The sequence below is a fragment of the Rhizophagus irregularis genome, chromosome 17 (assembly GCF_026210795.1).
Source record: "Rhizophagus irregularis chromosome 17, complete sequence".
Classification (NCBI taxonomy): Eukaryota; Fungi; Glomeromycota; class Glomeromycetes; order Glomerales; family Glomeraceae; genus Rhizophagus; species Rhizophagus irregularis.
In genome coordinates, this window is record NC_089445.1 from 2990921 (window position 1) to 3015145 (window position 24225).

Sequence of the window (24225 nt, forward strand, 5' to 3'; positions counted from 1 at the left end):
TAATTTAAATAAAATTGATAGAATAATTAATCCTATTGATAAATAATTAAAAAATATTCAATATTTTTATTAATGAAAATACAAAATTTACACATCTTTACATATCTCAACAATTTGAAATCCAAATATATCTTATTCCCGATCCAGAAAGATTTATTCCAAATATTAAATTCCCTTATAAGTTATGATGTTTTAGATTGGTTAAAAATTAATTAATGAATTAGAGTTTATTGTTGATATGTCCAAAAATAATTACGGTATTGATAATTTCCCTAAAACTTTGGTTAAATAGTATTTGTTATATAAAACAACCATAATAACTTTTTTTTATGATAATCAAACATTTTACAAAATTCTCATTTAAGCGTGCTAAGTACAGTATGGTCCAACCTTAGATTTCAAAATAAAAAAATAAATAAAATATTTTTCGAACGATTTTTTTAAATGTTCGATTCATACATTTATACTGTATAAATTATTTTAAATTAAAATTGGATTGAATTATGACTATATCAAAAACATTCAAATAAATTGATAAATTTTGAAATGTCAAGAAAACTTTTGTTTCTGGAAACGGAATTTTACAAATAATAATTATATAGTATATATTAACTTTAAACATGCATAAGTTTATTAATATATATAAATATATGAATATAAAATTTTTTAAGTCACTTAATTTTATCAGAAGATTACAAGGAATTAAGCTACCAATTATACTGTTATACTATAACTTATAAATAAATAATATTTAATTCACTAAATCATCAACATTACTTTCATCATCAATATCTATAGTGCCTCTTAACTGTATCGAATTAGACACTTCCAAGTCGATTAATTGAGAGTCACAAACTATTTGAAATAATAAAGTTAATAATTATTCAAGTAAAAATAAAATTTTTAAATAAATAGAAAATACCTTCATTATTAACATATGAAGTAATAATGGATGAATTAACGGGTTTTGGTAATAAATTGCTAAATGTAAACGCTCTACTGGTATATACAGCATCAGAATTCTTTTCATACGAAGTTGAGATGTTTGGTATTTCTTTATCAGCTTCTTTAAATGCTGCTTTAATTTCTTTTCCTTTATAACCGTATTGTTCTACTTCATCTTTTTCACCATCATAAGAAGCATCCCAAAAACCAAATATTTTTCTTAATTCTTCGGCTGCTGGTCTTTCATTTGGATTGGCATTCATGCATTTATAAGCTAATTTCTTATAAAATTCAGGAGTTCCTTTTCCAAATTCTGGTCTGAGTCCATTACATATGGCTAATGCTAAACTTAAATCATGTTTTTTATTGTAAAAAGGTGGTTTTCCTGATGATAATTCAGCCATAATTACACCTAGACTATAAATATCGGATGATGATGTATATGGTTCTCCGTTTAAGACTTCTGGTGCAATATATGGCATTACTCCATAAACTTTACCATCAGATTTTTTTTGTTCATTTGCTGGTCCTGATAATCCAAAGTCGGAAATATAAGTAGTACCAATTTGTAAAATATTTCCACTATGAAAATCTTTATGGCAATATCCTAATTTATGTAAATCTCGTAGGTCCGAGAGTATAAACCGTAAATAACTGATTTTACTTTTCCACATAATGTTGCTAAAGTTATTTGAAAGTATACTTCTCAAATTTCCTTTATTAGCAAATTGTATAATCATCATAAATTCTTTAGTTTCTGGGTCTTTAGTTAATCCATAAAATTGTAATCCTTGACTTTTAGAAATTTCCCAATGTATTTTAAGCTATATTTTAATAAATTTAAAATAAAATAATTTAATACTATTAAACACCCAAATGAAATAAATTAAATAAGATACAAAATAGTATAAAAACGTACTTCATTTAAATATTTATCTGACATATTCTGCGATCCATTTAACCTTTTCAAGGCAACTGTGTCAGATATAGGTTCTACTTTTTTCCAACTTCCATCATCATTTTTACTATGCGCTGATTTACCATCAATCCAAGTTGCAGAATATACTTTGGCAAATCCACCTTCACCAATTTCTTTTATGTTTTTAAATCTATCAAATGGTACCCATTCAAGAAATTTATCGACATAACCTTTTTTATTTTTTGCATCATACATTGTATCATACATTGTATCTTTTATAAACTTATCAATATCAGAATTTCCACTGGTCCATCCTTCCATTATTCTAAATAGGTCACATTCTTTACACCATAATTTTTTAGTAAAGGGTCTATTACAATATGAACAATTTTTGTGATTAAAATTTCCACCTGAGATATTTAATTTACTAAATTTGGTTCCCATTAGGTTATTTTCGTAATATAAGTATTCAAAAAAAAGAAAATATTTTTTTTTATATTTATAATGGGTTACTAAAATAGGATATTAAGCGGAATTACTCCGATTATTGCACAATCCGGGTGATCATTTTTCGGGCCGTATTTTTTCCGATTTATTGATCTGCATTACCGCCTTTAATATCATTTTTAGATTTGAGACATCTTCCAAAATTCTTAGTTATAATTGAATAGATTATCGTATAAAATTATTTATAATTTTAAAATTTTTTTTATTATAGTTTATATCAGTTTATTGATGAAAGTATAAACAGTCGTTTGTAAAAATTAAATCAAAATTTGAAATAAAAATTTCAGAAAACTTAGAACCAATTTTCCGTTACATTTCTGATTTAAAACTAATTAATGAGTAAAACTAAATTGGTTATTTTATTTTCTTGAACATAAATATTGTTTATTTATGAATAAATTTGAAATAAAGAATATTCAATTATTATATTAATATATTTTTATGAAAGAAAATAAAAATTACATAATAATTAAAAATGAATTACCAAATTTACACGGGATGTCTAAATCTTAAGTTTTAAAGTTTTACATGTTTATTAAAAATCTCTATTATGATTATATCAGTTGTGTCAATATCATCATAATTTTAGCATTAGTTTTTTTTTTTGCTCTTTTGTTATTTTTTTTTATTAATACTTTGTACTCTTAATCCTATAACAAAATGTCTATTGGAACAATATATTGTCAACATTTTTCTTTTAAATAATCAAATTTTTGCTAATATTTCAAATTCACTTTTATGTCACTTGATTATTTTATTTTTTTGTTTTATATCGGATATTTTACTTCGGCTACATGACTGATTTTTAAAAAGTTGTCTAATCAAATGATTTTTTATTTTCTGCCCGCATAATAGACTTCTAAATTAAATTTATTAAGGCAATCATCACTTTACTTTAAATGGTAAAGTACTAATATGATGGGACGATACTTAGTAATTGATTTTTGACATTTTATAAGGAATCAATAACAATGGAAACAAGTTTCAAGAAACAATCAAACTTTTTATAGAAGAATTGCCAACAATTGAAACAAATGAAAAATAATTTCTTTTGCCTTCATTATACAATAATTATTTAATTCCTTTATTTCAAAAAGATTTACACACCACAGTTTAACAATATTACGATAATGATTGAAAGCAGAAATAAACGAAATGTTGATAGAAAATAATAAAAAAACCTGAAATCAAATTCAATTAATTTTTTAACATACATATTTCGAATGATATTATTTGTATAAAAAAATAATTTTTATAAGTTCACATTTGGTGTATGAAAGGACGTTGAATTTTTAAAACCTTTAATTTGCTAACGATAGCGTATGTAATATGATGATTTTTAGTAATTACTACAGTCCACACAGTTACATAATTATTAATAGTTATTCGATTTTTCAAAAGAAATTGCGTATTATTAATGTTAATAAAATATCTCTTTTTTACCCATAATATATTAATATTTCCATAAAATCCAGTAAAACATTGAACGAAATTTAAATAATTAAAATGTTGTTAAGCGCTTGAATAGATGAACAAATATCGAATGCAAATGGATAACAGAGTAGAAGCTCGAGTGACGTCAAAATCAATAATATTCAAATCTCTAAAATTCAATGATGATGATGATAAATATATGGAAAAAATACTCACACTCTTCTTGAATTAGTGAAAATCGATGTTGAATATGGATATCCTTCCTAATTAATAAATAATTAATAAAAGTGCGTAAAAATTTTCTTTTTTTAAAAAAAAAATAATTAATTATACTTACAAATTAGAATGAATATTAGTCATCCTAAAAAAGAAAAATAATCCACAAAATATGAATATTTTGTAAAATAAAAATGATTTATTGTTGAGAAATAATTATATTTTTATTATAAACAAAATATTTTATTCCAATAATGGATAAACAATCTTCGCGATGTGCTATATTTAAATTTTTAAGCGGTAAGTTGCTTAAAAGCAAATTTCATGAATATTACGAGTAAAAGCAAAATCATTAGGATTAATTTGTTGATATATTTAAATGTTATCAGTTAGTATAAGTCTTGTAGGATCAAGTTACGATAATAAAATTACGTTGTGTAATTTATCATATTAGTAAATAGAGTAGCGAATAGATTTACACAATTAGGAAAATCTAACATTTCGGACGCGCCAACGGTCTCCATTTCCCTAGTATTTATCGAAAAAAAGCTTTACTTTTAGTTGATTAATAAATAACATAACATATTACAATATATAATTTCTATAAATCATCCTAAGCCAACCTATAGTTTAAAGCTCTTTGTAAAAATTCTTCTTGTTTATACATCGTAAATTACATACATTAGTCTCTTAAACAATGCCTTTTTATATTATTATAAAATAGTGAAAAATATTTATAATTCATTATCTACATTTATCAAATTTTAAATCTTTTCCCGTGATTTGATTAAAGACAAGTATTATAATAAGTCGCAAACATGTTTTATCTATTAATAAAAATTTCTTTGTTACCTCATAAATTAATTTTAAAAAAATAACTCGTAAAGCAATATCACGTGTATTTAAGCAAATCATTGGCGTAGTATATGTGTAATGATAGAATAAAAATTGTTAAAAGAAAAAAAATTATGAGATATTTTTATATTACAAAATAATAAATTATAAGAAAAAAAAAAATCAACCCTTTTATTTAAATGAACAGAACGAAAATATATAAATTTCTATTTATAACTTTAATTATTAAAAAAAGGACTATTTATTTTTTCACAACTTGAAATACTTCGTAATCATCAACTTTAAAATATTCTGAATCATGAATTTTATCTGAATAACTTGTTAATTTACAACTTTTTCCGAATATAAATAAATCTCCATTTCCAAATCCTTGATTTTTATCTTCACCATCAGCAATTGCTCGGCTATTTTCAACAATTCTACTCAATACAATTGTAGATGAATTTAAAGTATATGAATTAAATGAGAAAATAAAACTACTTTGTGAATTAAGATATTTATTGGATCCACCCCACTTTATTGGATTATATCCTCCAATAATTTTATTTGAACCTTTTAATTTAATTAAAACAATTGTAGCTCCTTTATTATTACAATTTGAACGAAAATCTTTTGATTCAAACCCATCTTTACTTCCACGTAAAAGCAAATTGTATTCATATCGAACATTTCCGTTAAGTTTTGGTGATTTTTCTTGACCATTATCAATCCAGTATGAAATAAGGTTAAAGTGATTTATTGTAAAAATGGATGAACCAAATACATACTGAGATTTCCTAGGTGGAAAAACTTTTGTGGCCAATTTACAATTTGGAACAACGTAATATAAGTTTAAATCTTCCTCAAGTTCTTTAGGAAGCAATTTACATAGAGGACGAACTTTAAAATAATATTCTTGAGGTGTCATTTGAAAAAACCGAACATGTTGAATGAATGTTGATAGCGTTTCCTTCAAGGTCTCATATTCATTAATACTCCAGGTTGTCATGTCAGAGTTAAGAGTTGAATTCTTTGCAATGCCCCATTTTATTAAATTCTCCCAAATTACGACTTCTTTCATATTTAGATAGTCAAGTTGAATAATTGAAAGCAAAGCATCATCATCTAGTCCCCAAAACTCACTAGAACCAATCAATAATTTAGGTTCTTGACTCATAATATTTTTACAAAATTCTTCAAGCTTCGGAAAAGCTCCTTTATGAAGAGAAATAGTATTGAAGAGTTTAATACCATTTTGTACAATCCAATCATTATTTAAATGATTTGAACTAATGATATGTTGCTGAAGATGTTCAACCAGCTCATAAAGGTTCATCTCATCCGCCGCAATAAGTAAATCAATAAAATTATTTTCCACGTTAGCTGCATCTAACGCAATTGTTCCAGTATAAATATATCTAAAAATAAAGAATAATAAGAAAATTAATAAATGATCACCAGCGGTTGATATTAGCAATTATTTAAAATTTTTATTATTGACTTACTTCAATATTATTTGAAATACAATCCCAGATACATTTGGTTTCTTATAGACGTAAAGATCCCCTTCTTTTTTAGCCCAATTGTTAGAAAATGCAGTACGAAAATAATTTGATCTAGCAATCAAAATAATTGAATGGGCTTTAAATATTTCCGAATTGGAATCTTCTCCAACTTGTATTTTTACATCATAATTATCAGCCTTATCATAAAGATTACTAATATCCCTTAAAAGTGTATTAGACAAAGTTTGCAAAGACATTTTTTTTTTTCGATTTATTTAAAAAAAATAAGGGATTTTATACGTATAAAAATAAAGGAGGTTTTATCATTTTTAAAAAAAATTCATTTCCCTTTATACTTATTGTATGTTACCCAAGCAGCTTGTCGATCAACTAATAAAGCTATTGCTATTGCGTTATTGTTTCCATAAATTTCATTTTAATCGGAGTTTTCCGCAAAATGCGCAGTAAGTTTGTGTGATTTTACACTTTTTTTAGGCAATAATATAGTAATCTAATCGGGGATTACCTTACAAAAATAAATCGAGTAAAAAAAGCTTTATAAAGCAAAATAAAAATAACTTTTTAACTCCTTTAACGTAAATGTTTTTATTTATATCAATCCGTTCACAAAAGCGAATCAAGTCACATGACTTGTGTAACGCGAATTATTAATGTTATTGTTGGTATTGTACAATACGATTAAAATCCTTTTGTCATAATTTTAGATTATTGTATATAAATATAACATAATCATAGTGAATTATTTTATACTCTTAGAAGTTAATGTAATTTAAATGTACTGTATAATTTATAATTACGAAAATATCAATAAGCAAAGCAAAAAATAAATGATTGGTGATTCTTTTGCGCAATGAAATTAACATACAATTAGAAGATTGAGTCGTAGAAAAGAGTTTATAAAAAAAATATTCCAAATTTCAACAATGTAAGAATGATCAGCTAATCGGCTTTTAAGAGATATGAACTTCCCGCTAACACATTAATGGAAGAATACCATGTTTATTTTGTTTATCACATTCTTTAAATACCTAAACGAAGAACATAATCATTTGAAATGATAAAGTTCATATAAAGAAAAGAAATATTAATATTAATCACAAATTTATTTTTTTTTGGATTGGTTATGGCACATTTTACCGAATCATTAGAACATTTCATCGAAAATTTTAGTGATTTTCATATTCCCTTAATCATTAACAATTCAATACAAAGAAAATAAAAACGTTCAAAGAACAGATTATTTTTGGACTATTTTACTTTCACTTCAGGAAATTGATGAGTATTATGATGATCTTGTTATCTTTATTTAAACTTATAAAGGTTGAATAAAATTAACTTTACTTTAATTAAAAAAATAGACAAACGTGATTTAAATATCATATGTGTATTAATTTGTTTGTCTTCTTAAAAAAAAAAAAGAAATTAAAAGGATATCCCGGTGACTGCTTGGAAGTTGGACAACAATCACCTGCTAATTTTTAATATTTGTTTTTTTTTGTTTTTTTTTGTCATCGCATCCTTTTTATTTATTGTAGCTCATTATTATTAAAACAATTTAGCATGTGTATTACAGTTTCAAACCCATGTGGAAAATCATGAGCCATTACATTTTTGTATATTTTTGTACTTTTATACAACAAAAAAATAAATAAAAAGATCCTACTTCTCTAAATTTTTTTTTAAAAAGGATCTTTTTTTTTTAAAAGGATTTTTATTTAGATTTTTCTTTTTTTTAGATATTAATTGTATAAACATATATATATATTTAATATTTGGATAATTATATAAACATGATTCATATAATATAACATAATTTTATATAAACAACACAATTTTGCTGATATATTACAGTAAATATCAATAGAAGTCATATTTGATCCTGAATTTATCTAAGGTAAGCATGTAGCTCTCTCTTTTATTTTTGTGTATGTGTATGTTGTGTGTACTAATAGTTTTAAAAACAGACTTACAGATAAAATAAGTTGTACCCTCCGATGTTAGGACGTGATAGTAGTGACTTTTTAGTTATTTTATCCAGAAATGGATCTATTAACACTAATAAAGGGTAGAGAATCCTGTCTTCTTGAAATTGCTTGGGTACTATCACTTTTCAGAAACTTTTTTTTATGGAGTATAGTGGTAGTTTATCCATTTAGTACCAACCTATTACTGGCTTATTGTGCTTTTTTTTTTAAATTATTTAGCTTATGAATTTTGTTCTAATGCAAGAGAAATATATTGCTTGTAGAAATTTCAGTTTTTCACTCTTTTGAGTTTTCTTCAATGTTTTAATCATTCCAAGATTTTTCTTACAAGATTCACAAAGTTCTACTGCACAAAATCAGAATATATGTGATTGCAAATGATTTATTTAAGGAATTTTCGTTCTTAAACAATACTGACATGACATAAATGAATTTATGTTGAATTTATGCCAATTTGTGTTGATAATTCTGGTATAATTTTATTAAAATTATTGAATTGTACTTATCCTGTATTGGATCTGTATTGAAAAGAGTGGTATAATGGTAATATAAAAATAGATTTTTCAAGCAATTCATACAAAATCTTTTAGATAATCCAGAAAGATTCCCTTTCCAAGCAATAATTATTTTTTTAATGAACTTAGTGACAAATTTTGGGTTGAAACCAGTAATTGATCTTAATTATGATATTTTGTATATTATAGTTTAAAGAAAAGTACACAATAGTTGTTTTATATTTTACAATTAAATTACTATTCAATATTATTACATTATATGATTTAATTTGAAATGGTGTAGTTACAACATAAAGTTTCCTTCCAAACATCATGATAATTAATAATGAAATCTAAAGTTAGTTTAGCAATTTAAGAAACAATTTAGTCAAATTTTTATTAAATCTTAATTGAAATAAATTTATTACTAATTTTTACTTATTATGTATAGTATTATCAGAAAAACATCTTATTACAATAAAAGTATTATTCAAATTATTATTAAATATATTAAATAAATACCAGATACCTTTAAATATTTGTTCTCTGTACTTTATTAGTTATTTTATTATAAATAAATTTACTCTTTCTTTCATAATAATAATTTTAAATAATAGAAATGCATTTATTTCGGTCCAAAAGTGTAATAATTAATGTTTGAGATTATTATCAATGGTTTTTTCTTTCCATTTATACTGTATAATTATTTTTCATCATCTTTTTTTTTGTCAACTAACAATATTATATATATTGTGTATACTTTCGTTTTGGAGGTCCATCTTCTTTCATAAGCATTTAAGGTATGTTATCATTCTTTATCTTCCTGAGCATGAGTTTGTACAATTTTGAAATACCTCTAGACCTCTACTAGCATTGATTTCATTGTTTTATTTAGGATATTATTCCTGAAATAAAGTATAATAGCACAAACAATAAATAAATGTGAAAAGTAATTTCAATGAAAAAAATACAATTGTATTAAAGTTCGTTATTACAATTGTAAGTAAAAAGTTAATTAAATGAAGTAACACATCATATGTATAGGTTGATTCATTAATTCTGCGACTTTTGTTTTGATATAAAGGCGAATTCCATATTCTCAAAATCGCATCTATCAGCTTTTTTGAATCAAACGTGTTATTAGATTTAGTCGTATAGGTGTATTATTGTTAAATTTCTAACAGAATCTCCATATATTGTATTATAAATCATTTTTGAACTTTGATCATAATAATTTTCTATAATAAATTTTCCATAATAATGAAGATATAATTTTTCCTTGGCTAATATCTTTCTAAGTTCATGTGAAAATTTTGGTGGATTTCAATAAAACCTTTAAATGGTTATAAAACAAATTTACTCCTTCTTTTATAAAGATACAATTAGATATAACTTATAATAGAAATGCATTTATTTTTGATGTAAAAGTGTAAATGTTTGAGATTATAATAAAAGATTTTTCTTTCCATTTTTATTTTTATATTAATTATTCTTTTTTGAGCATTTGAGAGATTTAGATCATTTCGAATCCATTAATATGTCTATATATTGTGTTATAAATCATTTTAAATATTGATTTATAATAAATACTCCATAATACAATCATGGTGGGCCCTTTGTTAATACCTTTTTAAGATTTTGGTGGATTTCAAATAGCAATTTGACTTCTAAGCATCTATTTAATTTTACCATGAACATAGTTGTCCTCAAAATATTTGACAAGTTGAGTTGCATTTGGAGGCATTAGAGAGTTAATTCTATATAGACATTATTAAAGGCAAGGGAAAATACATTATCTTTTACTCAAATTATCCATACATAATTTTTCTAAAAATCTCAACTGTTTCTATATCCTCCTCTAATTCTCAATTCCTTCTCATTGGTCAAAAATTTTAATTTGAGCTTTCCATGCTTCTCTTTGATTTTTTGAACCAGAGTCCAGGTGATAGACATTCTGAATTTTTCCTAAGAAGCTCCTTTTGAGTCTTTTTAGATTCTTCAAAATTCTGGGAAAGGTCAAAATTTTGTTGAAGTTATTGAAGTTCCTGTCGTTATTGCTTGTGATTTTTTGATATAAAATCCAAGTCTGTTAAATTTTGGCAAATCTTGCCAAGTTCAGTTAAAGAATTTGAAATAATAATTTCTTTATGTTGAATTCAAATTCAAAAAAATGTAATTTCAAAAAATTATGTAACCAAATAATTCTGAAAAAGCTTAATCTCCAATAACTATTGGGAATATTACAATTGTGAATAATATTTGTAGTAATTGAATTTTTAAGATATTCTCCCACAGAATTAGCTGAAAGAGAGGATTCTTTCTTATGAATATTTGAGTTAAATTTCTGTATGCATCTCGTGAGATCTGCCCTTTATCAATTACCATTACCATAGCTTCATTCTTATGTTTTTTTAATTGCAGTATTTTCATTACCAACTTTTATTTTAAATCTATGATCCTTTACAGAAATTGATATATTGTTATTGGCCATAATACTATTTAACTTTTTTGAAGGTAATTAATATAACATCTCATATTCTTAATTATATCAGAATGAATTTCTTTCTTTTAGTAGCAAATTCAATAATTTATAAATTGTATTTAATATTCTAATCCTATCATGACTTTTAATCATTTTATATAAAATTTTGGTAGTTCTATCTGGTAAGTTTTTGTTTATATTTTTTAAAATTAATACTTTTTCATATTTTAGAATTGCATTGGTTGTTATAACAAATGATCCATAAAATTATCTATTATCTTTTACAATATCACACTATTAAATTGATGTGTGATGCATCAAAGTTTGGGAATTTATCTTATATCAATAGTTAAATATTTAAAGTATAATATGAATATAGATAAATGAAAATAATTATTAATTTTGAATCTGTGAATAATACCAAAGTATTCTTTCTGGCATTTACAGTATTTTGATAGCAGCTTTATTTTTCTCCATCCATAAGTACTTCAGGAATCTTGCATATAATACTACCCTTAAGATTATTGAATTTGTTATATTTTTCCCTGCTAAAATAACAATAGCTCATTTTTAATAAATCATTCTCTGATTTTGGTATTGTGAAAGTAAAATTTCTTTATTAATATCCATCAATTTTTTTTGACCATATAGAACTTTGTACTTATTATCATCAAGTTGTAAATTTTGTCATTTAAGAACTTGTTCAATTGACCATTTATTTGATAGCAGACATTTTGATGATTTTAAAAAACAACAATATAGCAAAATGTAAAAGTGTTGATTGATTTAACCTAAGATAATTTAAACAGGTTTGTTCTATTTTATCATACTGGTCAACAATTTATTGTATATTGCTAATACAAGTATATTTCATATTGTAGCCAAACTGTAAATTAACTGGTCTAGAAATTTTAAAAGTTTGCTCAATATGACTAGTAAATGCAATAATAATGGCGAACCCTAAAGAAACCCTGGCCATTATTAAAGTTTTGAAAATTCTGATAATTTACTAAAGAATTCTCATGAATAACTAAATTTTGAAGGCATTTTTACCAAAGTCGGCGCCACCTTATCTACTGAATGTACTCTTGCCCAAGGTTTTAATAAAAAAAAATATCAAGACTTTGCTCATTTTCTATTAGTAATACAGCATATGCTGCATGGGATTAAATGCTATACTTGTTTTAACTTCAAAATTAGAAAATAGTTTTTGAATTGAAATGAGTTTATCTTGAATATTTTTTACTAACTGAAACTCTGATCCCTAAGTTTATTTTAATTATAATATCTAATAATATTTCTATAGAAGAATACTACATTTGGTATAACTTTGGCATGGATTCAATAAATAAGCTAAAATTAATGTAGCAGAGCATAATACATCTGTACAGTAATGAATTAGAACTCAGCCTCCATTTTCCTGTTTTAGAGTATCTTCTTCTGCTATGAAATGGACTTTTGGCTCCACTTGCTCTTTCCAGGATGCTAAAGAGAATGACTGGCTTCAGGCCACTTAGTCAAATATTTAGTAGCTATAACTATATGCATATTTTATTTTTTTTCTCTGGTAAAGGTCCAACAATATTCATTCCTAATCTATTTATCAAAGTGTTATCCATATGATTTCTGTTATTGGGGAGAAATTACATACCAGATCAATAAACTATATAGTAGTTTAATTTTTAATATAGATCATAGACTTTTAGCATATCCAATATCAGTAATATTTCAATTTAACTATTACAACATATTCTATTACTTTAGTGCATACATATGTTTCATCACTAATCATTCACACTTTTCTATTAAAATGTTTCTTACAAAGAATCATCCAATTTTTCTTGAGCAGTATTTGTTATATAATCATTATAGATAATAATATCTCACCTAATATTCTTTAAATCAATTTTAATAGCACCAGTGTTTTTGTCAAAATAGATATCATCAGAATTACAGTTTAAGTAATCAACATTTTTGAAATTATTTCTTTAGTTAAATAAAGCAATCTGATAAGAATATAAATTAAGAATTAGTTATCAAATTTCCAAATTCCAATGATATCATAAAGCAGTTTTATGAATATATTTCTATTTTGTTATTTCTGTTTTTGAGAAGATCTAATTTTTCATGTAAATTATTATTATTATTCAATAATAGTATAATAAATTTGTTAATCTAAAGCATTTTTGATTTTTTTCTAGGTCTTTACAATTGCCTTATTTAATTTTTCTTGCTTTTTTTGATGAATTAAACAATTCAATTATTGTGTATACAAGATCATATAAATTTCATTTAGTTCTTTAATATATTGTTTGATATTAGCATTCTATATAATCATTAATAAAGTGAATATAGTTTTAAAATTTTTTTATTTCCTCTTTAAGTATTTTCTGTATCTATAATAGTAGTAACATATGTTGTATTTTTCTTCCAATTAATATATATGCAGTTTTGCAATTTCTAGCATAAAGACTTCATATTATCTATTGCATAATTGATTGCTTTTCACCTGGAAAAATATTCATTTTGTTTGATATAAGATGCAAAAATTCATTACAACCAAGTTTCCACTGGCTAAATTGAGTAGAGTGAACCAAACAGCTCCTCCCAGAAAATCTAACATATAGTCAATTCAATGTAGAGAGTATTCATCCTTTATTCAGAGTTCTTCTTCCATGTCATCCCTAATTTTTAAAGAAAACATTGTTATATGAAGATTACAAGATGATAAATATGAAAAAAATATATTTGTTACATTGGATTCATCCGAGAGAGAGTCAATACAGAAACAGAGATAAAAAGGCACTGATAAAAGTGCAGCATGATTTGAACTTGACCTTTTAGTAAACATCATAATTTATCCTCAATATTTTGGTCATAATTAAATTTGATATAAATATGTTGCGCATCAAACTTATTGACTTTGATTTTGATAGTATCCCTTGAAATACCACATGCTTCAACATAAATGATTAATTGTTTACTATATTAAAATACATTAAATAAAATTTTTAATCAATGCTTATTGTAGAGTAAAAGTTCTACTCCACGTCCACCATCAAAATGTGCAAGAATTTCCAGAAAACGGCAATATCAATTGGTCAACTTTATACAATCAACATATAGAAATGATAAATGATTCTTTTTTGAGTGTATATTATTACTGTGTTTTGAGATAAATTTTGAGATGATTTTCTAATATTTAAATTATCTCTTATTTCCATCAATCTATTCCTTAAAATACAGAAATTACAGGTAGGAAATAAAGCTTCAAAAATTAGAATTACTTTTAATTTTACTTGTTTTAATAAATTGTTCATTGTCCAATAGCCTTCTTGATTTTTTCAGAAATTTTCGTTGATTGGAGTGAAAAGAGCAGAATAAAATTTATACCATCAGATTTAAAACTATATTCCATTAATACATGCCATCATTTCTCTTTTTCTTCCTCCTGTTCATCTTATATGCACTTTTGAGTTCATTGTTTAATATACTGAGAACCATACAAATATGCATAAAAATATATATTTATTGCCACTCATCAAACTATCAGAAAAATAAAATAAATAAAAGTTTTTCATTGTCTGAATTGCTTGAGTAGTTCCGCCAGTTTAAAAAATTTTTTCTAAAGGAATTGGATATAGCTAATCATGATGACAGCCTTAAGGTTATTTAACTTATCATCTGATTCTGGAGTAACCAAAATCTACCAGCGGGCAATATTGTTTTTTTATCTTCCTGTATTGATGGAAAATAAATATACATATTGCCACTCAGCGAACCATTAGAAAAATAAAATAAAATAAAAATTACTCTAATTGCCTGAATTGCTTAAGGAGTTCCACCAGTTTAAAATTTTTTTTTAAAGGAATTGGGTGGCTAATTAACACATATTGTATTATCTTTCACCTTAAAATTGGTATAAAATAGTCGAAAGTATACTGAATACTCAAGATATAATTAATAAATTTTTGAGTTGATAAGTTTCTAATAGTCCAATAAAGTGATAGGGTCAATATTCTATTAATATTATGCTTAAAATATTTAACTATAGTATATTTTCAGTGGTATAATTGGATTAATCCTTTTGGATGAATTGGATTTTCTATTTTCTACAGAGTTTAATTTAAATTTATATGATCAGAACATTCAAATTAATTTATTTCTTTTTTTCTATTTAAGTACATTTGGTATGTTTGATGATGTTCCCTACTACTTGCACTCCTACAATTTCCAAATTGTCTCTTTTTGGCTTAGGTATAGGATATGGGCATTCTGCCATTCATTTGAGATATGTATTTAAACATTTGACATATTAAATGAATTATGTATAATATTTGATGCTATGGTAATTGTAAAATAATAACATATATATAATATCTAAATTTTATAAATAGTATTTTTAATTTAAATTGTAATATTGAACCCTTGATAAAGCAACATATAGTTGAGCATGAATGTTCACAGGATTTTGTAAATCTAGTACCATATGCTGTATGGTATTGTTTGACCTTGAGATTTGTTAATTGTCATAGCAAAAGCTAAACAATGCTGAAATTGCAAATCTCCTTAGCTTCTATAGTTGTTGTTGATATGTACCAAGGTTTTAATTAAAGCAATTTTGTTGGATTAAGGAAAACTAATTAGACTAAAGGAAAATATATAAACCATATTAGCCCAGTTGTCCCAACTAAGTAAATAATTATCAATAACACCCAGAAATTGTTATTATTATTGTGGATAGATATTTGAATTAGAAAAGGAAAGGAGAATTATTATATAATTGTTGCTCCTATCATGATTGTAATTATTATATGCAGGAAATTCGGAACTGTACCAATCTCAAAAGGTGCTAAAATTATCTGACGGTAATAATTCAGGGGGTACAAGATCTGTCCCGATGGCGGAAAGTAATGTTTGTACTTCTCAATTCCCGGTGTATTCTATCATGATTGATGTTTTTCTGAAAGTGTGTTATGAACATACAAATTAGGGTCAAATAGTGATGTCAGAATTTCTGGCAGAAGGCACCAATTTGTTATTTTGTAAGACTTAGTTGGGTTATAATTGAAAACTGAACCCTGGGATGTTTTTTTAGAATATTTGGATGTATGTTTTATGATCACTAATCATCTCTTATTTGAGTAGAAACTGTAGAACTATCTTCTTTTTGTCTTTGTGATATGGAAATGGATGCATAATTTAGCAGGGACTATTGATAACATTCATACTATTTGGACTTTTTTATACTATATTCTATAGATGGTAAGTTAATTTACATTATGACTTATTGTTTAATAATCAAATTATTTGATAATGTGCCCACTATTTGGAACCTTTTTATACATTGTAAGTTTTTTAAATTTGTAATTAATAGGTTTTGTATAAGTAAAAGGATCTCTACAAATTCAATAAAAGTGGGATCATTCTGACGGTTTTGGCATATGAATTGCTGGTTAAATCATCTTAATAAATAAATATATATTTATATTATTATCTTGTATTATTATATATTGTAAATTGTTAATTATTTTCATTAATAGAATTTTATGAAAAAAAAATTGTATCATTAAAATAAATATATGTAAAACAATAAATAGTTGAATGATAAGTTTGAGTGATGTATAATGTGAAAAATGTATAGTATAAACAAATAGTATGAAAAAAATGTTAAATCCATATTATATATAAAAAATTTATGATCTAAGAAAATTAAATTTCTCTGATATCCAACAAAATATCAGGAAAATATAATTTTAAAACTAATAAATAAAGGAAATTAGTAATGAATTCCAGATTTATTTATATTCAATTTTTCAAATCATTTCAATTAAGTTAGCATGAGAATATTTGATTTAAATATTATATGTGGCAAAGTCATAGCCACAAAAGAACAATCTTTATCAAAAAAAACTATTATGTCTAACTTTTATTTATTATACTAAGCCTAATACAAGTTTGTGTATAGTTTCATACATGATTAACAACAAAGTTTTTCAAAGCCTGGTTTCATTTAATCAATGTACTGAAATTAAGTATATTTCTGTAAAATATAAGAAGAAAATACAAATGTGCGTAACATTAATTTCTCCCATATTTAAACTAACCTGATAAAGACAAATATTTGAGTTAAAGTCATGTAAGTATTCATCATATTTTGGATGACTCTTTTATTTTTTCTTCTTAATTAAAGAAAAAGCAGTAGTAAAAATCCTGATTATATGACATATCTTATTTTGTTGTTATTTATTAAATTATTCTTTTTTTTTAATAAACTCAGCCCATTCCAGGCTTAAAATATCTAAGCCCAGCCTTGGACGCGGGTTATAAAATTTATTTAATATTCTATAAATTTAAATTGTTACACAGATTATATAATTTTGCATCACAATTTTAATGAAAAAAACCAGTATTATACTATTAGTACTATAGTATAGTCAATAGTATAAAATTAATAGAATATCAATTGAAAAATTACATTATGTACGAAGACTGAAGAATCATTGCTTTAATGCTTCATGTTTAATAACTCAATTTCATGTAAACAAATTGACAGGATGTAAAGATATAAAATTTGAAGATGTTCTGAAGTAAGTATAAATAAAAGTTGTACTTTACTTGAGACTTTTAAGTTGTAGCGTATAATTTAACGATACAATCATGTGCATCATGTGCATTTATAAACTGACTATAGCATGTTATTTATCTGTTTTATCCTATTTTTTTTAAAAAAATTCGAAATTCAGCTTAATTTATTTATGACTTTAACTCATAAATCATAAAAAATAAATTTAAGTATTCAGTTTTTAAAAACAATTTTTGGAGAGCTGGCCAAAATTATTTTGAATGATCATATTATCCTTAGTTGTGATAGGTTCGAGTTTATTTAAGAATACAGTCGAACATAACACTTTTAGCGCATAGTAAATTAATCGACATAAAATAAAGTCACAGTATGTACTAAGTAAAAGTACGCTTAGTGCAAAACTTTTTAACGTTAAGATGTTAATAAACTTAAATCAGCATGCGATATTGCAATAAGATGATATTATAATTTAATATTACAGAATTTATCATCATGATGGATTTATGAAATACCCAAAATTTGTCCGTCATTTCAATTAATTTTGAGTAAATTCAATTGATCAGCACGTGTTAATAATTATGATTAATTCGTTAAACTCATATATAGTATGTTTTTTTTCTTTGGGTAGAATTAGCATATTTGTTTTGTATACTCCTTGGTTCTATGTCCATTTAATAAAATTAAAATAAAAATAAAATAAAGTTCAACTTATATATAAATAAAACATTTCTTTCTGTTTGTATTATCATTATTATTTTTTTTTATTGGTATGAACGTAAACAGTTTGCTGATCAAGTGATTAAGTTGTGTAGCATAAATATGTCAAATTTGACGCACAGCCCCACAGAGGAAAAATCGGTTAGGTATCGGGAAAATTTGGTAGACGCAGGTTCTGGGGTACAAAAAAAATTTTTAGGGTTCATTTCTGTAAATTTTGTGACCGAAATTGGCTAATTTTGTGATCAACCTTGATGTATGATCATATGAGAATGAAATCTTTATTAGTGATCGACACAATTACAAAAGGAAATAATTGTCATTTATCAAATGAAAATTTCTTCTCTAAAAAAAAAATGTCTTGCCAAACTTTGTCTAATAAATTTTTAGAAGATATTAACAACCTTTATGATATAACTGATGATTATAATGTAAAAATACAAGTTGGAAAAGATTCCGAAATGGAAATTTTCCAAGCCCATTCAGTTATATTGCGTGCTAGGTCAAAATATTTTCATTCTGCATTTTCTTCAAATTTGGTTAAAAAAGAAGGAGATTTTTATATCTTTAAGAAACCAAATGTGACCTCAATTGTATTTAAAATTATATTAAAGTAAGTTTAAAAGGAATGTAATTGGATAAATTAATTTAGATTGGTAACTCATTAAAATTTTTTTTTTTTTTAGATACATTTATACTGGAACAATTTTAGGTAATATAGAAAATAATATTATTGAATTGCTTCTTGTAGCGAATGAAATGGAACTTCATGAGCTTGTTGAATACCTTCAACAATGTATAATTAATTTTAATAATGATTGGATTGAGCTAAATGGCGTAAAACTCTATGATTTTATTTCCCACCATAAGGATGTTTTTCCTAAGCTTCAAGAATTATGTAATAATATTATGAGTCAAAAACCAAAATTATTGATTGATTCTAATGAATTTTGGGGGCTAGATGATGAAGCCTTACTTTCAATGATTCAACTTGATTATCTAGAAATGAAAGAAGTAGAAATTTGGGATAATTTAATAAAATGGGGTATTGCAAAGAATTCAACTCTTAATTCTGATATGAAAACTTGGAGTGTTAAAGAATATGACATCTTGAAGGAAACTATATCAAAATTTATTCAACATATTCGATTTTTTCAAATGACATCTCAAGAATATTACTGTAAAGTCCGTCCTTTAAGTAAATTGCTACCTAAAGAACTTGAAGAAGATCTCCTATCACATTATATTGTTCCAGAATACAAATTGGCTACAAAAGTTCTTCTACCTAGAAAAACTCAAAATGATAAAATATTTGATTCAACTATCCTTACAAGAAAATATTTTAATCTTATTTCATATTGGATTGATAATGGACAAGAAAAATTACCAAAATTTACTGAAAGTGTTTGATATAAATATAATTTACTTTTGCGTGGAAGTAGAGATGGGTTTGAACCAAAAGATTTTAATTCAAAATGTAATAATAAAGGAGCTACAATTGTTATAATTAAATTAAAAGATTCGAACAAAATTATTGGAGGATATAATCCAATAATATGGAGTAAAAATGGTAGTTTTCGTTATTCAGATAAAAGTTTTATTTTTTCATTTTATTTAGATACATTAGATTTAAATACAATTGTGTTGAGCAGAGTTGTTGAATACAACCGAGCAATTTGGGATAGTGATGATAATAACCATGGATTTGGATATGGAGATTTATATATATTTAGAAAAAGCTGTAAATTAACACATTATTCCGCTAAAATTCTTGATTCGGATCATTTTGAAATTGATGATTATGAAGTGTTTCAAGTCATAGAAAAATAATGATAATAATAAAGTTTATTACCTTTTTTTTTTTACTAGTTGCAATTAAAAGTAATTGTAAAATTAAATTTTATTATCTAAATAAAGAGTAATTATTGATATTATAAATTTTGCTAAGATTGAAAAATTATTGTTGAAATTTTTCTTGAGAAAAAAATTTGAACATGCTTTATATTATAAATTGTACTTTTTATAAACAATCAATAACGTAATTTTAAAGACTATGGATTTATAATACCTGTGATATGTATAGATTTGGCTTTAAAAAGTCCGATAAATATCAGCGTTAATCAATAAAATTGTATAAATAATGGATTTTATATGTTTTCAAAATCTGTAAAAAATACTGTTTATGTACAATCCAATACGTAATGCGAATAGTGTAGGATAAGAATAAGAAAAAAAGTTTATAGTTCTTAGTGTGAATTTAAATATCTTTGTTTGTATTCTAAAATATCTTCCCTTCCCAGTAAATAGTTTTTGTATGAATTTGTACCAAATGGGCTCATCCATATATAATTGGCTCTAGATTGGCTTAAATTTGGATTATTTTTTGCATAAATTTGAGCTAATTTCGAGCCAATGAGCCCGTTTGGTATAAATTTATACAAAAACTATTTACTGGGCTTCTATATAGTATTTGTTAAAACGTTAGGTCCTTCAGTTGAAAAATGATAACACGTTTTAAAAGTATTTATCAATTAGTTAATGGATAGTTTGTATTTATTATAAAAAATCTTTCAGTATGCCGAACTTCTGGATCAGTAAGACTAAATAATGATGAAATTAAAGTTTGAGCATGTTTGTTAGATTTGTTAGATTTGAACTTTTGATTATACGATTTTTATTTAATAGGTTTTATGAAGAGAAATAGTATTCGATCCAATTAGTTGTTGCTCATCTAAAATTTATTACATTTTATTTTTTTACTAATAATTTTTAATTATAATTCGCTATTTAATTGAAATTATGAATAATTTAAAGGAGATATTTCATCAACAGCTTTATATAAATATGAATTCATTATATATGTAATATTCATAATAATACATTACAAAGTAAAAGAAGTAATAAATTATTACTACATTTGTGCTGTTTTGGTCTCCTTACCTTCTTACGTACAGCACGTGTAAGAAAGAAATTTATGCTTCTAAAGACACACGTCTCAAATATTTGTAAGTATAATCATCTTTATTTAGTAATCATTTCTTATAGGCGAGCGAAAAAGTCCTGTACTATTTAAGTTAGCAAGTCTATATGTATATTGTATAAATACAATAAAAGTTTATTTTCTGGTGCGATAACAAATTTGAAAGATTTGAAAATGTATTTTGCATCAAAAAATATTTTTTAATTTTGACAATGTAATTTTAAAGAGCTTTTGATTTATGTATGAAGTGATTACAAATTTTTTTCTTCTGATTGGCTTATACTCACTCTTTGTTAAATTAAAGTTTGTTTTATATTATACAAACTCTTAAATTACCCAATTTTTTCTTTAGACGAAATGCGCATAATACGACGTCTATAATGTTGGTATGTCACATATTTATATGAAATGTACTTCCCCGAAAAAATTTCAATTCACTCGTTAGATTTTGAGGATTATGTAACCAAATGATACAGAAAAGAGATAAAGGATGTTTAATAAAATTTGAACATGAAAAAAATTCTAAAAAATTATATTTTTAACGTCATTAATAAAATACACATACTATCTTATCAAATAACAAAATTAAAAAGGATGTTAATGACTTATTGTATGATAATGATATTATGCACAGTTAAATTATCTGAAATTCAATATAATACGTTTACGTTTGATAATCCGCTCCAGACCTCAATTCCGATATATCAAGATTTTACATAGGTTCCGGTATATCGAATTTTAATGTGTATATTGTACCATATACTTAGATTTGTACACTTATTATTTATTAGTTTTCTTCGTATTCATTCAGTTCTTTTCCATAAAATATCATGTATCCCCACTTCTTCAAAATTGATTAAACAAGCAAAAGTTTATTTCTGGCTTGGAATGTGTCTATCCCGTCATTTCATAGTAGAGATTCATTTCCGTATTAATAATTTATAAAATGTATTTAATCTTGTTAGAAATTTTTTAATTCTCTCACATTTTGACAAATATTTATTATCCCATCATACTTGCTTATATTATATTATTTATTGCCAAATTTTAAAAATTTCAGGAAAAATTTTTTACAAAACTGTTCAGTCTACACCCATAGGAAATTCTAGCAAGATCCCAAATTTGCTTATTCAACCAAAATTTCATCATATCACAAATTTCACATGACATTGTTTATCGCATGCAAATCGTATGCATCGAATAGTTCCTAGGGTAAACGGGGGCCAACTCAAGGCTAAGGCTAATATTTCCGGAATTGATAACCTTATATCACAGAATTTATTGAATTATTACATTTTTCGTGAATGGATCCGCGAAAGGATTATTTTACGGAGTTTTTACAGAAATAACGGATAAAATTTTTTATAGAGAATATAAAAATGAGTGAGAATCGTTTACTCCTGAGAAAGACTTTATTGATGCTTTTTTGGTAAACATCGGCACTAAGACCTTTGGCAAGTTAATATTAATGAAGAAGATACAAAGGTATTTCTACTGAAGATGGTATTGAAATAAAATTTGAAAGAAAATGACAAAGTTTGGCGAAGTTTTATGACTATATTAAGAGTTTAAATGGCAAATTAAAATTGATTTGTATGAAAACTTATATTAAATAAGGCAAAAGAACATCAAAAGGTCATAATGTGTTTAATTATATATCAGATATAGTAAAAAAGTATTTTTAATTTGTTGGCTAAATTGAATCTTGTTTGCTCAAATGATTAATAATCAATCAAAATATATTATCATACATAAATAATATTTATTAAATAGGAAATTAAATATGCGCTTGTAGTATGTTACATATTAGTCAATTAATTATAGTTACGGTAATTATTATCATTATTCGTCATTTATCACTAAATTTATAAATTGCTAAAATCTTGCATATTATAATATTGACAAAATACTCCCTTTAAGTTTTTTGCCAACTTTATTTGGTTTATTTTGGAATTTTGTATTTATGACCTTTAGCTGAAATTATAGTTCTATTGCAATTATTTTCTAATTTCGTGCCAACATTGTTTTAACCATTGTATTAATCCGGATTCATTTATGATTATAAATCTGAACAGTAATATGTTCATTATTACTACTAACATATTATAAATATCATAAATCATATATATATTATATGCCACAATTATACATTATTAGTCACATTACTAGTCTTATGCATATAATGACTTATGAGTCATATGATTCAAAGTTTATCATTTATTATTAATCATATTTAATGTAAGCCATATTTGGATAATTAACTAATGATACTGTATGACTAAAAAAAAATAATGAAACATACACAATATAAATATTACAAAATAAATCAGCTTTTATCAGTTTGATCCATTATTACAAAAAGTAATGAACAGATTTTTTTAGTTTGTCATTTTTTGTAATAATAAGTCAAATTGACAATTAATTTTATCAGTTCAAGTCATATCATTTTTTTACATATTTAAGATGTCTAATTTTTCTTCCAATTTTTGCTTTTCATGCTTTTTTCTTCTGTAAATTAATAAATTCTACAATCTATAATCTATCTATATATTAATATTTTGTATTTTTTTTTTTGAATTAACAAATTAATCATGAGTACA

General features: G+C 24.6%; 3 protein-coding genes across 3 annotated transcripts; 1 reads left to right on the forward strand and 2 right to left on the reverse strand.

Moving 5' to 3' along the window:
• Positions 1–751: 751 nt before the first annotated feature.
• OCT59_009357 (uncharacterized protein) lies at positions 752–2349 on the reverse strand (the record flags this gene model as incomplete). The annotated part of the gene is made up of 3 exons (XM_025322776.2): positions 1865–2349; positions 923–1769; positions 752–855 (listed from the first exon to the last, which is right to left on the reverse strand). The coding sequence occupies exons 1-3, from the start codon at positions 2306–2308 to the stop codon at positions 752–754; spliced, it is 1395 nt and encodes a 464-aa protein (XP_025165442.2). The 5' UTR covers positions 2309–2349.
• Positions 2350–5117: 2768 nt separating this feature from the next.
• On the reverse strand, positions 5118–6394 carry OCT59_009358 (uncharacterized protein; the record flags this gene model as incomplete). The annotated part of the gene is made up of 2 exons (XM_066133493.1): positions 5118–6273; positions 6381–6394. The coding sequence occupies 2 exons, from the start codon at positions 6392–6394 to the stop codon at positions 5118–5120; spliced, it is 1170 nt and encodes a 389-aa protein (XP_065999928.1).
• Positions 6395–18938: 12544 nt separating this feature from the next.
• OCT59_009359 (uncharacterized protein) lies at positions 18939–20600 on the forward strand. The gene is made up of 2 exons (XM_025322777.2): positions 18939–19258; positions 19332–20600. Exons 1-2 carry the CDS (start codon positions 19002–19004, stop codon positions 20053–20055), a joined length of 981 nt encoding a protein of 326 aa, XP_025165443.1. The 5' UTR covers positions 18939–19001; the 3' UTR covers positions 20056–20600.
• The last annotated feature ends 3625 nt before the right edge of the window (positions 20601–24225 follow it).